Raw genomic sequence first — 17,057 nt, 5'->3', positions numbered from 1 at the left:
GGAAGCCGTTACCACCAGACGGAGGTTAGCCCAGCCCCCAGGCTGCTCTAAACTCTGCTGAGGCAGGAGTAGAACAGGCCAGCGAATCAAACCCCTGGAACTGGTTCCTTGCCATACCTGCTCTCTGCAGCATGGGGGGGGGGGGGAGGGAAGCTCTGCTGGCACAGCAGGGACTCCAGCCGGGCCTGTCTTCACTCAGATGGCTAGAAGGCTGGTCCTGTGGTTTGGGCAGTGCTCTGCAACTCAGGGAAGCTGGGTTTGATTCCCTTTCCATGTGTGACCATGGGCAAGCCATTGGGTGTCTCTGAGTCTTTGCACAGGTGGATAATAGCCCTGCCCTGCCTCACAGAGGTGGGGGGAGTATAAATACATTTGAGATGCTCTGAGACCTGATCCTGACCGTCACCCACTCCATGATCAATGAGAGTCGCTCTAGCACTGGATATATACCTCACATGCTGCATCCAAATATCCATCATCACCAAGTTTAGGGGTAGCTGGATCTGGGGGAGGAGGGGTATTTTGGGTCCAATACAGAACTAGCAGCAGGCACTTGGAGCTGGGTTTGGATCATGTTCCTTTCTATTAAGGATGTTGATGGCCTTTCTTACATGGCTCGTGCATGTCTCATGCCTGAACATGAGAAGGAGACACTCTGAGCTGTGCCTCAGGAACCAGTGACTGTGCGAGTCCGTCACTGTTATGTCCGGCTGTCTGTGGTGTAATCCTGTTCCTTACAACCAGGGGCTCTGTAGCCTAGTACAGAGGGAAACAGTGTCTCTACCACCGATGGATTGTGTGACCAGAAATGTCCACTTACCAACCCTCAGTGCCGTCATTTGTGGGTGCCCCGCTTGAGATATGGCCATCAGTTCCAACTCCTGGGATTTTACTGGGAGTCACACACCTTTTCCTGTCTTTCTTAAAGACCCAACTTCTGGGATCAAGACACTGTACGTGAACTGGAGTTTTCACTTTTCTTAAAAATGTTTATTTCAAAAAGTAGGTTACAAAAAAGTCGAAAACCTGAAGTAGGTACATCCCAAAGACTCATTAATGAAAGGCAAATGAAAATGAAACCCACATTAGAATATTTTTAAATCTCATTATTTTAAACCAATCTCATGATTTTTGGGGGTGTTAGTGATAATTTTTGAATGGGGTTTGGCGGTACTGCATACCTAGTTTAAAAGATCTGAAGGGCAACTAGCAAAAGTCAGAAAAATTAATAGCTCCCTTTTTTCAAAGTATATCAGAAGCAGTAAGCCTGTGAATCAATGAGTGGGGCAACTGGACGATCCAGGTGCTAAAGCAGCACTCAAGGAAGATGAGGCTGTTGCAGAAAGGCTAAATGAATTCTTTGCATTGGTCTTCACTCCGGAGGATGTGAGGGAGATTCCCACACCTGAGCCATTCTTTTTAGGAGACAAATCTGAGGAACTCCCCAGATTGAGGTGTCAGTAGAGGAGATTGTGATGCTGCACCCCATATTCGTCATTGTGGTATGATTATGAAATGATTATGACGCAACTAGGACAAGATATGTCTTGCGAAGCGTCATTGGAAAAATTATGATTTGCTGAATATGTTTTTTCCTATTTGTGTGCATGTTTCATTTTTCTACCTGACGTTACGAATATTGACTATGTATCTGTAATTCAAATGTGCATATTCTGGGTAACACCCACAACTAGCCTTTCAGGTACAAAAACGAAGAAACAGTGGTCATGGCTCATCAACAAAGATAATTGACCATGGAAGAGCTTAGCTGTCCTGTGAACATTTCATCTGGCCTATGAGTAATGGTTGCTATGACTCAGCAGGATGCAAGGGCATTAGTCCACCAAGTGGAATGTAACCTAGCACTTAAATCAGCCTCCATAGCAGATGACTAGCAAATAACTAATGTGATGCTGATTTTTAAAAAAGGTTCCAGAGGTGAACCCGGCAATTACAGGCCAATAATCCTAACTTCAGTACCAGGCAAATTCATTGAAACTATAGTAAAGAACAGAATTATCAGACACACAGATGAACACATTTCATTGGGGAAGAATGAACACAGCTTTTGAAAGGGAAATCAGAGAATCATAGAACTGGAAGGGACCTTGAGAGGTCGTCTAGTCCAGTCCCCTGCACTCAAGGCAGGACTAAGTATTATCTAGACCATCCCTGACAGGTGTTTGTCCAACCGGCTCTTAAAAATCCCCAAGGATGGAGATTCCACAACCTCCCTAGGCAATTTATTCCAGTGCTTAACCACTCTGACAGTTAGAATGTCCAATCTAAACTGCCTTTGCTGCAATTTAAGCCCATTGCTTCTTGTCCTATTCTCAGAGGTTAAGAAGAACAATTTTTCTCCCTCCTCCTTGTAACAACCTTTTATATACTTGAAAACTGTTATCATGTCCCCTCTCAGTCTTCTATTCTCCAGACTAAACAAACCCAATTTTTTCAATCTTCCCTCATAGGTAATGTATTCTAGACCTTTAATCATTTTTGTTGCTCTTCTTTGGACTTCTTTGGACTTTCTCCAATTTGTCCACATCTTTCCTGAAATGTGGCACCCAGAACTGGACACAATACTCCAGGTGAGGCCTAATCAGCATGGAGTAGAATGGAAAAATTACTTCTTGTGTGTTGCTTACAACACTCCTGCTAATACATCCCAGAATGATGTTTGATTTTGCAACAGCGTTACACTGTTGACTCATATTTAGCTTGTGATCCACTATGACCCCCAGATCCCTTTCTGCAGTACTCCTTCCTAGGCAGTCGTTTCCCATTTTGTTTGTGTGCAACTGATTGTTCCTTCCTAAGTGGAGTACTTTGCATTTGTCCTTATTCAATTTCATCCTATTTACTTCAGACCATTTCTCCAGTTTGTCCAGATCATTTTGAATTTTAATTCTAAACTCCAAAGCACTTACAACCCCTCCAAGCTTGATATCACTACAATGAATATGATGTGTAGTGTCACAACCGCCTGCTCAGCTGTCCTGGAACCTGCATGACACATATAAAAAGCTCAGGTTCTTCTGGAAGAGAGAAGCTTTTCCCACGGGACATCTTGGAGTCCCAGGAGAGGAGGCGCAGCATGGCTGGGGGGGGTCCGGCTGGCCCGGCGCTCCTCCAAACATGGGGAGATAGGTGGGACTCAGGGCTCCAGTGAAGGGGGAAGGGGAGGTTCTGAGCTTCTACGGGAGGGGGGCTTAATGCTCCGGATGTGGAGTGTGTGCGTGTGCCTTGGGCAGAAGCCGTAGGGCTGGTGGGGCAAGCCTCACTGAATGGAGGATCCACCCACCGCCCATGTTGCAAACCATTATAAAAGTGATACGTAATAAGAAAGAAAATATCATAATGCCTCTATATAAATCCATGGTACTCCCATACCTTGATAATGTTGTGGAGTTCTGGTCACCCCATCTCAAATAAGATATATTAGAATTGTGAAAAGAACAAAGAAGGGGAACAAAAATGATTAGGAGTATGGAACTGTTTTCATAAGAGGAGAGATTAAAGAGATGGCGTGGATATGATAGAGATCTATAAAATCATGTGTGGTGTGGAGAAAGTGAATCAGGAAGTGTTATTACCCGTTCACATAACACAACAAACAGGGATCACCCAGGAAGTTAATGAGCAGCAGGTTTAAATCAAACAAAAGGAAGTATTTCCTCACACAACGCACAGTCAGTCAGTGGACCTCATTGCCAGGGGATGTTGTGAAGGCCGAAATTATAACTGGGTCTAAAAAAGACTTAGGTAAGTTCATGGAGGAGAGGTCCAGCAGTGGCTATTAGCCAAGATGGTCAGGGACACTACCCCATGTTCTGCGTGTCTCTAAACCTCTGACTGCCAGAAGCTGGGAGCAGGCGACACCGGATGGATCAATCGATCATTGCCCTTTTTTTTTTATTTCCTCAGAAGTATCTGCACAGGCCACGGTCAGAAGACAAGACACTGAGCTAGATGGACCATTGGTCTGACTGAATATGCCCGTTCTTGTGTTCTTAAATTGTTCCACTGCACTATGGGCTATTGCAGACTGGCCTTTTCCAGGGGCTCCCTCTGCTATAGAGCTGCCATAGCCACCTTGGCAGACGTCCAGGGCCTGCTCAGTGTGGGAGGTTGATGTGGGGGCTAGTCCTGCCACCTAGTGGTGTGGTCCTGTAGCACGAGGGAGGGACAGAGGCTCATGGTTTGAGTTAGAGATGGGTTGGAAGACAGACAGATTCTTCCCAAATGAAAAATTTTGTCCCAAACTAAAATGTTTCCTTTTCACCCGTTCCTGGAGGTGAATTTTCATACAAAATGGATCATTTTTCTCTGAAAGTTCAGCTGCCATGATGCTGCCCAGCTGCAGCTCCCTGAAGCCCCAAAAGAAATTGGAGGCTTTCCACCTGCATCTTCCTCATAACGTAATAAAAGGTTGCACAGACGGAGTCTATGACTGTACTCAGGGTGTGAAAAGGTTGAAACCTCGTGACCAGTCTATGGCTGAGGTTGTGTGCCCATCAGCTACTCTAACCAGCCCTCCCATCTCTGTGGGCTATTGTGACAGGTCCTGGGAGCTAGCAGGGAGCTGGAGAGGGTCCTAGAGCAGTTATGGAGGCCCAAACATTGTGGGTGGGAGGGCCTAGCTCCCAGTGGATCATTGACATCTGTGCATAACTTTGGAGATCCTGGGTCCCCCTTTCCATTCCTCAGGGAGAAGGGAAGGGACCTCCCCTCCTGGAACAATCTGAAGGAAATGTCCATGTAGGGAGCTTTGTGGACTCTCCCTTCCCTGGCCGGCCCCCTGGGTTTGTAATGCAGGAATGGGGGTTGCCAGGGTGAAATCTATTCTTAAATTATTATTAGGATTCTATTTTATTTTATTTCAGCAAGATCAAAGTGTGACAGCATCATCATTACCATTTGGTCCTCCCCGAGGTAGCTAATCAGAACCATACGGACAGTGATGACAAGTCCAGATTCCAGGAATAGAGCCTGCAGCAAGGCTGGTGCTGCAGTCCAGGTGGGTTGGATCACCACCCATCCCCTGTGATTTGGCCTCCTGCTATTTGCCATTGGTTGTGATGGTGGTTAAAGTTGGTGCACATGAAACCAATCAGCTGAGGTTCCCTGATGGCCAAGTGGCTCCCAAGGGAATGTGCAAACATACTTCATAAAGACAGTTGCCTCCCTATCTGAACAGATTCTGCCTGCTGCCTGTGCAACATCTCTGATGACTCCTTGTCCTTTAGCGTGAAGATCTCTAGTGTCAGCATCTCCCCTTGTAGCAGGAATTAGGTATGTTGGCAGGTTTCACTATCTTCAAAATGCAAAGTGAAGGTAAAGGCTGCGAGCTGTTTCCATTTGCAGATGTTCTGTGCTGTGGCAGAGGACTCAGTTGGGCTGTCGAAGTGATTCAGTGACAGGGGTTGGAGGGCAGGCAGCACTAGGTAGCTTGTAAATCCCTCCCTGACATCTGCCCATGCTCCACGGTGGGCTACTCAATCTACACAGAAATCTGACATTCAAAGCGAGCTCGGAGTGTTAAAACCCCGAAGCCCCGTGTCAGGATTTCTCAAGGGGTCCCATTTCTAGAGGTGCCGTGTGCTCTGGTCCCGATCCTGCCAGGGGCTGAGCTACTGGAAAACCCCACACATTATCAGTGACTCGTTCCCAAATTGCCTCAGGTTTATTTCTTCCTAGAAATTTAATCAGCACATTTATTTTCATTTGAAAAGGTTTCATTCTCTGGCTCGATTGTGAAGGCAGGAATTCAGAGCTGTGTTGCTCTGTGGTATCAGGTCCAATAAGACATATTTCTGTTTCCTGACTGGCTGAGGGCTCTAGAATCTCTGCCCTGTAGTGACCCCTCAGAGTAACAGGGCAACCAGCATCCCTGCCCCCTCTCTGGTCGCTGAGTGCCAGATGACCACCTTGTAGCCTTCCCTGTCATGGGGTGCAATCCCGTGATGTTCCCACACTCACACGGGGCCCTGGGCTACTGCACACTGCTTGACGACTGTGCTTGCTGAGCAAGTCTGAGTGGGTTCGGCTCCTGTGGTTCTTCCCTTTGGGAGCCTGTGAGTAGTTGTGAGACGAGTGACCAGCCAGCCTTCTTGAACCAAAATATTGTTTAATCTGAAGAATAGGAACAAAGTGTAACATAGGAGAATAAGCAGGGTTTAAATAGGGCTATCAAGCATTAAAACATTATCCTGATTAATTGCATGATTAAAAACATTAATTGCAATTAATTACACTGCTAAACAATTATATAATACCATTCCTTTAAATATATTTGGATATTTTCTACTATTTCAAATATAGTGATTTCAATAACAACACAGAATACAAAGTTTACAATGCTCACTTTATATTTATTTATTTTTGCTTGTGGATATGTTCAGTGTAAAAAAGAAACAAAAGAAAGAGTAGTTACAATTCACCTAATATAGAATTAAGTAGAAAAAAGAACTGCACTCAAAAATAAAACAGTGTAAAACTTTAGAGTTTTACAAGTCCACTCAGCCCTACTTGTTGTTCAGCCAATAGCTCAAACAAGTTTGTTTAGTTTTGCAGGAGATAATGCTGCCTGCTTCGTGTTTACAGTGTCTCCTGAAAGTGAGATCAGGTGTTCACATGGCACTTTTGTAGCCGGCATCGCAAGATATTTTCGTGCCATATGCGCTAAAGATTCTTATGTCCCTTGATGCTTCGACCACCATTTCAGGGGACATGTATCCATGTTGATGACGGGTTCTGCTTAATAACGATCCAGAGCAGCGTGGACTGATGCACGTTCATTTTCATCATCTGAGTCAGACGCCACCAGCAGAAAGTTGATTTTCTTTTTTGGTGGTTTTTGGTTCTGTAGTTTCTGCAGTGGAGTGTTGCTCTTTTAAGATTTCTGAAAGCATGCTCCACACCTCATCTCTCTCACAGTTTGGAAGGCACTTCAGATTCTTAAACCTGGGGTCGAGTGCTGTAGCTATCTTTAGAAATCTCACATTGGTACTGTCACGGCTGCTTCCCCACTCTGAACTTTAGGGTACAAATGTGGGGGCCTGCATCAAACTTCTAAACTTAACTACCAGCTTAGATATGGTCCGCTGCCACCACTCCCAAAGTGCTAATTCCCTTCCCTGGGTAGCCTTGGGAGACTCTTCACCAATTCCCTGGTGAATACAGATCCAAACCCCTTGGATCTTAGAACAAGGAGAAATTAACCATCCCCCCTCCTTTCTCCCACCAACTCCTGGTGAATCCAGAAACAACCTCAAGATAGGAACGCAACTGTCTATATGAAGCATGCCTGCACATACAAGAATGTGAGTAAAACTGTGATTATCACGATTAATTCTTATGAGTTAACTGCGATGAATCAACAGCCCTAGTATTAAAGCAACAGTCTGTGCACATCTTTGACCCCAAGCCCTCGCACTCTGATGGGGACCCAAGCAGGCCAAAGGCCTTGAGACTTCCCCAGCGATGTCTGAAGAGCTTCTTAGCAACAGCTGCCCCACCTCTGCACAGACTCCCAGTGCTGGCAAAACAAGCTGTGTAACGGGGCCCGAGCCTGGAAATAGGCTCTTCCCAGCTTGTAGCTCCAGTGTTGTCTCTCAACCTCCCTGAAATACTTACTGAGAGATGGCTTTTCTTGAGTTGTTCCTTCTCTTCCTGCTTCCTTCTCTACCAGCAGCCTGCTATTAAACTAAGATGAGCCGTACTGTTTTAACCCAATATAGCCAGCAAATAAACATTCCAGTAGTTAACCCAATGTAGCTATCCAGCAAACATTCCAAGAACTGGGTTTCACATGCACATTCGTTATGGCAGCTCAGCTCCAAGTCTGTCCCAATGCCGTTCCTGGGTTGTACGGATTTTATGAATACAGGACAGAGACAGTCAGAGAGCAATAGACTATTTTCATGTGACAGGTTTCGGAGTGGTAGCCGTGTTAGTCTGTATTAGCAAAGACAACTAGGAGTCATTAGTTAAATAAATGTGTTAGTCTCTAAAGTGCCACAAGGACTCCTTGTTATTTTCATGTGGGTAATGAAGTTCCACATGCGCCTGACTTTGAAATGTACTTCCTGCAATCCCTATTTGCGACTGAATAACAGGTGTTGTGGTTACTATGTACTAGTGTACTATGTACTACTACTACTAGTAGTGGTTTTCAACCTGTGGTCTGTGGGCCAACGGGGATCTTCAGACTATGTCTACCTCCATTCAAAATTCATTAGGGCCCTCCAAATGAAAAGAGGTTCAAAACCACTGTATTAGAGAGTGAGAGCCCATGGAAAGAATATTTCATATCCTGATCCCAATGCCTGTTAACACTCCGGATACAGGCTACAGACTGACAGAACAGAACCTGAGGAGAACCAGTCAGTTATTAACCCAGTGACAGAGGAGCTACTAGACTTTTGTTTTCTGACAAGTCATTGATTGAGGGCTGAGATGCTGGGATCTTTTCAGATTCTAAAGAAATCCAGATGACAGATGCTGCATTTTAAGTCCCACCCTAACCTGAAAAATCATCTCTGAAAGAAGATCAGAGGGGAAAGAATGGGTTGACATGTGTGTGCTAAAGTACAGATGTGTAAATGTTATGACTTTTGCTTTAGAAAATATTTGAGAAGTATTACACATACTCAAACGAGGATGCATCTGAAGAAGTCATTTTTTTACCCACGAAAGCTTCTGCCCAAATAAATCTCTTAGTCTTTAAGGTGCCACCGGACTCCTCACTGTTTTTTTGGATACAGACTAACACGGCTACCCCCTGATACTATTCCACATACTCTCTGCAATGGGTTTGGGCAATTAATTCTTTGTTTAGTGAACAGTAATATAATACTGTCTCCGAGAAACTGACCAGAAGCTCTTTCTAACACTTACATTTAGAACATAAGAACATAAGATCGGCCATACTGGGTCAGGCCAAAAGTCCATCTAGCCTAGTATCCTGTCTTCCAATGATCTAGCCCCGTATCCTGTCTTTAATGATTGAACTCTCTGTATTCAGTCAACACTGGCCAAGCAAAGCACTTCAGCTTCTTTTGGAGGGATTCTTGGGGGTCAGAGTGTATCACCAGGAGCATTTGGTAAGGGAAAGTTAATAGAGCCTGGTTCTGATTGAATTTACACATGTAAATCTGGAGTGACACAGTTGAACTCATTGTTATTAAAAGCAGAACTTGGCCCTGAGAATTTATCCCATGTGCTGTAAAGAGGCAGAGACATAATTTGGACTCTCAGGAGTGGAGAAAATAAAGAATTAACCATTTTTATAAATAGCTTCAATGAAGGGCAGATAAGTACAATGACAGATTTCACCCTGCTCTTCTCATTGCATGATAGAATGGGCTACACTCAGAAGTGGAGGGCCAGAAAAGGTGTCTGCAGGAAGATCACAATTATAAAATCACACAGGGCTAAAGGAGACTGTGGAACTCCCAGCCACAAGTTATCAACGGAGCCAAGAGTTTAGTAGGATTCAAAGAGGAACCGTATGTTTATGTGGGTAACCGGAAAATCCAATTACATTAGTGATGATTGTTTTTAAAAGTTTTGGAAAGACTATAAACCTTCCTTATTAACAGAACAAAATATGTGTAAATAGTGGGTGTCAGGGGAAAACATTCCCTGGGAGCAGGTTATCTCATAGCTTTCTATTGCAGGGCTTCATCTAGCTTCCTCTGAAGCATCTGGAACTGGACAGTGGATACTGGGCTAGATGGACTGCAGGTCTGATCCACTCTGGGAATGCCTATCTTCTTATATGCAGTGTAAATCCAAGATTAAGTTTTTGCTCATCTTCCTTGAGCTCCTGGGACTCTCTCTCGAGTTGCACTGAGAGCAGAAACATGTCTTGTTAAATATCATCAGGTCTCCTGTTCTTTTTCCTTTCAGGAGGAAAGGTTCAAAACTACTTGGACCTCCCAGTAGATTATGTCAGATGTCAATGACACCAAATTCAGCTTTGCAGTATTCCTCCTCACCGGGATACCTGGGCAGGAAGACGTCCATCTCTGGATCTCAATCCCATTCTTTTTAATGTATGTTATTTCTGTATTGGGAAATTCAGTCATTCTGTTCATTATAAAAACAGATCCGAGTCTCCATGAGCCCATGTACATTTTCCTTTCCATGTTGGCCGTCACAGATCTTGGCTTATCTATATCCACCATGCCAACAACACTGGGCATATTCTTGTTTAACGCTAGGGAGATCAGCCTCGATGCCTGTTTTGCCCAGTTGTTCTTTATCCACTCGCTTTCATACATTGAATCCTCCGTGCTCTTGTTGATGGCCTTAGACCGCTTCATCGCGATCTCTAACCCACTGAGATATACTTCCATCTTAACCCTGCTGAGAATAGCCAAGATGGGACTGGCATGTGTGCTAAGAGGGGTTGCCGTAGTGTTCCCATTGCCCTTTCTCCTGAAACGTTCCCAATATTGTCAAGCCAATGTCCTCTCCCGTTCCTACTGCTTGAACCAAGAGGTCATGAAAATGGCTTGTTCGGATATCAGAGTCAGCAGCATCTATGGCTTTTTTGTCACAGTCTCCACAGCGATGTTGGACTCTCTGCTCATCCTCCTATCTTATATTATGATTCTCAAAACAGTGCTGAGAATTGCTTCCCATGCGGAGTGCGTCAGGGCACTGAGCACCTGCGTCTCCCACCTCTGTGCTGTCCTCCTCTTCTACACACCAGGGATTGGCTTGTCTATAGTACAGAGATTCGGGAATAGCTCTTCTCCCTTGCTTCAGAGTCTCATGGGCTACGTCTACCTGCTGGTCCCGCCCATGATGAACCCAATTGTATACAGCTTGAAAAGCAAACACCTTCGTGCAAGGATAATCAGGGCATTCAAAAAGTGAAAGGTCAGTTCATCAGCTGGCTCCAGCCCTGGTCACATGAGAGATGAAAAACATGGGCCATGGTGAGGGCCACCTATTCCATCCTTACATCCAGGAAGACATGAACTACTACTCTGAACTCTGTAGAGAGAAGTTCAGACAGGGTCTAAGGCCTGGAGCAACGGGACAGGGCCTGGTGAGGGAGGACAGTGCACTGGGAGAAAGAGGCCAAAGCAGCAGCAGAATTTACAAAGTGACTGTGTTCGTGGAGAGCCAGGGGGCTGGTTGCATGTTGGCCCATAAGCATCCGAATCGGTGGCTGCTCCCACCTCAGATTCCTGCCGATACATTCAATAAAGCGAAGGGATGTGGGTGTTGTTTCCCATTACACCTGGCCTGTCAATGTCCCGTGTCTTTGGTTAAATATCCAGGGGCCATGAAAAAAGCTACAGAGCTATTCTGTAGTCACAGTCCTGGCGCTTCACGAGCCCTTTCGGTGCGGCGTGATCCATGAGCACTGCAGCAGCTGTGGACAGGGGCTATTGAAAGGGAATGGTCACCCATCTTTCCCCTACCTCCTCACCCAGGTGCTTGTGATTGAGTCGTGTCAGATACATGATTAATGGAAGCGACCCAGGAGAAGCTATTCAGGCGCCTTGCACCCCCTCCCCCGGCCCCATTGATGGCTCTGCACACCACACACGTGCTGAGTCCCCTCCTCACTGAGGCAGAGCAGAGCTGTGTGTGTGAGTGAGGGTCTGACACACAGGAGTCCTGGAAAGAGACTCAGGCCCACATTCCCTTTTCCCGCCATCCATTTGTGCTGCAATGAAAATGATTAGAAACGGTCCTCAACTCCCCCACAGAGGCACCTCTAGCTCCAATCCCAGCCCAGCCCATTCTGCGTAGAGTGACCATCTTTTCAAAAGGCAAAAGCAGGACACATGCAGGAGCTCCATCCCCACTGTCTCTCTACTTCCCCCTTAAGGCTCCACCCCCTGTTCTTCCTCTTCCCACAAGGACCCCTCCCCCTGCCCCATCTCTTCCCGCAAGACCCCACCCCCTGGTCCTCCTCACTGGTGAAGGCTTCGCACCCTATCCAGACCAGAAGCCAGAGCTGGGCCATGGTGAGAGTTGCCCAGGGATCCAGAGCCACTCTGAGGAGCTCCAAACCCTCCACCTGTCCTGGGCAGTTCACGAGGGGACCAAAGGGAATGCCTCAGCTTGTGTTCCTGCCCCTCAGAACTTAAAATCCAGGAAAAGTGGAGTGTCTGGAGCTCCCCACAGTGTCCTGGGCTCCCTGAGCAGCTCTTACCACAATCTAGCTCTGATGTGGCTTGGGGCTGGAGCCTCAGGGAAAGGGGAGGAAAAAGGGGCAGAGCCTTCTGGCAAGAGATGGGGTAGGGGGTGGGGCCTCAGGGGAAGGGATGGGGTAGTGGGTGTGGCAAGCCTGAACCAATGCTGACCCCAGAAAGCAGGGTGTGTGTGTGTTTGGGGGGGGGGGGGGGCTCCTGAGTAAAGGAGGAGGATGGGGCTCTAGGGTAGGAGAGCCTGTGTTTTGGAGGAGACCGAATTAATGTGACCCCACAAAGGGGACTCTTAAATATCCCAGGCTGAGAGTAAGTCATTGCAAGGACCTCCTCCCCCCCCGCCGCCCCCGGAGTGATCCGAGGAAAATTTCCTTATATGAAGCCTTGTGGACTCTCCCTTCTCTGGCTGTACCCTGGGTTTGTAATGTAGGAAAGGGGGCTGCCGGGGAGAAATCTGGTCCTATATTATTATTAAATATTATTATTATTATTTCAGCAAGATCAGAGCTCTGAAAGCATCATCACTACCATACAGCCACCCCCGAGGTAGCCATGTGATTAATCAGAACCATACAGACAGCGATGACAAGCCCAGATTCCAGGAATAGAGACTGATGCAGGGCTGGCACTGCCGTCCAGCTGAGGAGCATCACCACACATCCCTTGTGATTCGGCCTCCTGCAATTTGCCTTTGGCTCTGATGGGGGTTAAAGCTGGAACACAGAAAGCAAATCTGCAGAGGTTCCCTGATGGCCAAGTGGCCCCCACGGAAATGTGCAGGCATGCTTCATATAGACAGTTGCGTTCCTATCTTAGCAGATACTGCCTGCTGCCCATGTAACCTCTTGGATGACTCCTTGTCCTTCAGTGTGAAGGCCTCTGGTGTCAGCGGTTCCTCTTCTAGCAGGAATTGGGTATGTTGGCAGGTTTCACTATCTTTAAAATGTGAAGTGAAGGGTAAAGACTGCGAGCTATTTCCATTTGCAGATGTTCTGTAGTGCAAGAGGGGACTGAGGTGGGCTGTCGGGGTGACTCAGTGATGGTGCTGTAGGGCAGGGAGCACTGGGTGGCTTGGGAACCCCTCCCCTACATCTACCTGTGCTCCACATTGGGATATTCAAGCTACACAGAAAGCTGACATTCAAAGCGAGCTCGGAGTGTTAAAACCCCTATTAACTGAGTCAGGATTTCTCAAGGGGTCCCATTTCTAGAGCTGCCGTGTGCTCTGGGCTGATCTTGCCAGGGGCTGAGCGAGAGGAGACCCCACGGAATATCAGAGACTCGTTCCCAAATCCCCTCATGTTTATTTGCTCCTGGAAATTTAATCAGCAAATGCATTTTCAAAGGTTTGGTTCTCTGTCTTGATTGTTAACTCAGGAATTCAGAGCTGAGTTGCTCTGTGGTAACAGGTCCGATAAGGCATATTTCTGTTTCCTAACTGGCTGCTGGCTCCAACGTTTCTGCCCTGTAGATACCCCTGAGAGTTCCAGGGCTACTGGCATCTCTGCCCCCTCTCTGCTTTCTGAGTGCCACATGCCAGGCTTCGTACCCTTCCCTCTTATGGGATGGAATCCTGTGATGCTCCCACCCTCAGACTGAGCCCTGGGCTACAGCACATTGTGAGTCAACTGTTATTGCCCTGCAGGTGCCAGTGGGTTCGGCAGCTGTGGTTCTTCCCTTTGGGAGCATGTGACTAGTTGGGAGACGAGTGATCAGCCTTCTTGAACCAAAAGAATGTTTAATCAAACAGCAGGAAAAAGCATAACATGGGAGAATAAGAGGGTTTTCAAACAACAATCTGTACACATATATGATCCCAAGCCCTCCCACTCTGACAGGGACCCAGACAGGCCGAGATCCTTGAGACTTCCCCAGCGGTGTCTGTGCATGTCAGATTGAAGTGCGCCTCAGCAACAGCTGCCCCACCTCTGGATAGACTCCCAGTGCTGGCAAAACAAGCTGTATAACGTGTCTGGAGCCCGGAAATAGGCTCTTCCCAGCTCGTAGCTCTGGTGTGGTCCCTCAACCTCCCTTAAGTGCATACTGAGCGATGGCTTTTCTTGAGCCGTTGCTTCCCTTCCTGCTTGTTTTCCAGCAGCCTGCTGTTAAAATAGGAAGAGCCAAACTGGTTTCACCTAATGTAGCCAAAACATAAACATCCCAATAGTTAACCCAGTATAACTATAAAGCAAACATCCCAGGAACTGGGGTTAACACACACATTCATTATGGCAGCTCAGCTCCATGTCAGTCACAATGCCACTCCTGGGTGCTACGTATTTTATTAATACAGGGAAGAGGGGGAGGGGGAGAGAGACTGACTGACTGACTTTCATGTGGGAAATGAAGTTCCATTTCCATGAATACTCATGCATTTGACTTTGAAATCCACTTCCTGCAAACCCTCCTCGTGCCTGAATAACAGGTGCTGGGGTTACTATGTACTAGAGCAGGGGTCGGCAACCTTTCAGAAGTAGTGTGCCGAGTCTTCATTTATTCACTCTAATTTAAGGTTTCACATGCCAGTAATACATTTTAACATTTTTAGACGGTCTCTTTCTATAAGTCTATAATATATAACTAAACTATTGTTGTGTGTAAAGTAAATAAGGTTTTTAAAATGGTTAAGAAGTTTCACTTAAAATTAAATTAAAATTCAGAGCCCCGAGACTGGTGGCCAGGACCTGGGTAGTGTGAGTGCCACTGAAAATCAGCTCGCGTGCCGTCTTTGGCACATGTGCCATAGGTTGCCTACCCCTGTATGACAGAGTGAGAGCTCAAGGAATGTATAGTTTATATACTGATCCTAATGCCCATTACCACTCCAAATAAAAGTTCAGACTGACAGAACAGAACCTGAGGAGAACCAGTCAGCTATTAACCCAGGGACAGGGGAGTTACTAGACTTTTATTTGCTGACAAGCGACTGAATCAGGGCTGAGACGCTGGAATGTTTTTAGGTTCTGAAGAAATATAGATGACAGATGCTATATTTTATGCCCCACTTTAACCTGAGAAATCATCTCTGAAAGACGATCAGAGGGGAATGAGTGCGTTTATATGTGTGTGTCAAAATACAAACGTGTAAATGTTATGCCAAAACTTTTCATTGTAATATAAATATTAAAAAAACAAAGTTTCATGACATGCCTGTATATCAAAAACCAGTAGCTGAGTTGTTGGAATCTCTACAGGAAGGAGCAGTTGTAACTTTACTGCTTCATGGCTTTTGCTTTAGAACGTTTTTTCAGAAATACTCCACATACTGTCTGCAGTGGTTTTATGCTATTAATTCTTTGTTCAGTGAACAGTTGTATGATACTGTCATTTGGTAACTGAGGAGAAGCTGTTTCTAACACTTACATTCCAGGTCATGAACAAGTAAGACAACACCTGTGCAAGACAAGTCAAGCGAGAATACTGGTCTGTGTTTTAGCACAGAGCTGAGGTGCAGAGGCAGAACAACACCGTCAGCTACCTGGTATTGTGAGCCAGTTTCCCTCTGAGGATTTTTTTGATTGTTGCTGAGTACCTGTAAAGACATTTCCCTTTCCTGGTACAACATTATGGGACTTTGTGTTATGGGCAATGGGCATTTACTAGCTTTGAATTGGTAACTTAATTCCTTTAACTCTTCCTGAAAAAACCTTGGAATGGCACAAGACTTTATACCAGTGTAGACATATACACCCCCACTTTGTTATGGGGATAATCTTGATGATTATCCCAACACCATGTTACTTTAGCAAAAACTGGATTTTGTGTTTTCACAGTTTGATTATAAGAACCAAACAAAATTATTATTTTATATTTATCATACTATAAAACATTCTAGCTGTAATATAGCTATTAAAGGTAGAATTCCGCATTAATATTATGGAGTTTGCTCAATGAACTTCTGAATATTTAACTTGGGTTCTGCCAAACAAGTGGCTATATTGCCTGACAAATTCGAAATTAAAATTATACATATACATATATGTGTGTATATATATGTGGGTATATATATATAATTTTGAATTTGTCAGGATATATATATATATATGTTAGCTACAATTAAATATTTCATTAACAAACACAGCTATATTTATAACCAACTTTTTCAAAGATTTAACCTCCACTGCCGTTTTATGGGGGTTAAACCCTAATTCTAATTATAGTGTGGTACCACCAAGAAAAATGTTTTACTATTAATATTTTTGTTTTTATTACGCACATTCTTGTGCGCAAAAATATTGTTGCAACAAAACCTCCCCCAAACCATAATTTCGTCATGTAACACAAAACACAGAACTCTCAGACAAGCAATTTCAACATACCAACAAACCATACCACCAATGGATTAAACAGTGTTCAGAGCCGGTCCAGGAAACCTAAGGGTTGAAATAATTAATCGTTCCAGATTTACACCTTGGTTTGCCTATAAAAGAGGTCTAATGATTTAGTTAGAGGCCAAATATGTTTTCTTGCATCTTTACACCCTAGATCAGTGGTTCTCAACCTTTTTTTTTTTCGTGGACCACTTGAAAATTGCTGAGGGTCTCGTCAGACCACTTAATGATCTTTCCAAATGTTGTTTGTACCATTAGCTAACTATTGTAAGGCGGGTTGTGTAGACGTACCCTAACAGAGTACAAGATATGGGTTACAGTCTCCACAACTGGGGGGAGAAAGACTGAGCTTTTGGTACTTTCTGGTAAGTAAAGGGTTTTATATTTCTTTGGAAATGTTTTATTTAGCCATTTCTATGCAATTTAATGTCCTGGATTGTTAACATGCTGCTTTGGTGGAAGTGTGGCTCATACTTACAGAAGCACTTAGTTTCCATTTCTTCTCATTACCCCTAAGAAGCCTTAGCTTTTGTGATACTTGTAAGTA

General features: G+C 45.2%; 1 protein-coding gene across 1 annotated transcript; it reads left to right on the top strand.

Moving 5' to 3' along the window:
* Nucleotides 1–9,954: 9,954 nt before the first annotated feature.
* Nucleotides 9,955–10,890, top strand: LOC112115632 (olfactory receptor 51G2-like). The gene has a single exon (XM_024212763.1). The coding sequence runs from the start codon at nt 9,955–9,957 to the stop codon at nt 10,888–10,890; it is 936 nt and encodes a 311-aa protein (XP_024068531.1).
* The last annotated feature ends 6,167 nt before the right edge of the window (nt 10,891–17,057 follow it).

Source organism: Terrapene carolina, unplaced genomic scaffold (assembly GCF_002925995.2).
Source record: "Terrapene carolina triunguis isolate 2854851 unplaced genomic scaffold, T_m_triunguis-2.0 Scaffold511, whole genome shotgun sequence".
Taxonomy (NCBI): Eukaryota; Metazoa; Chordata; order Testudines; family Emydidae; genus Terrapene; species Terrapene triunguis.
The sequence above is the reverse complement of the archived record's forward strand: the minus strand, read 5'-3'. Positions and strand labels throughout refer to the sequence as shown.

Bases quoted from the DNA above. Each gene is read 5' to 3' on its own strand.
- LOC112115632 (XM_024212763.1), top strand. From the start codon at position 9,955: ATGTCAGATGTCAATGACACCAAATTCAGCTTTGCAGTATTCCTCCTC.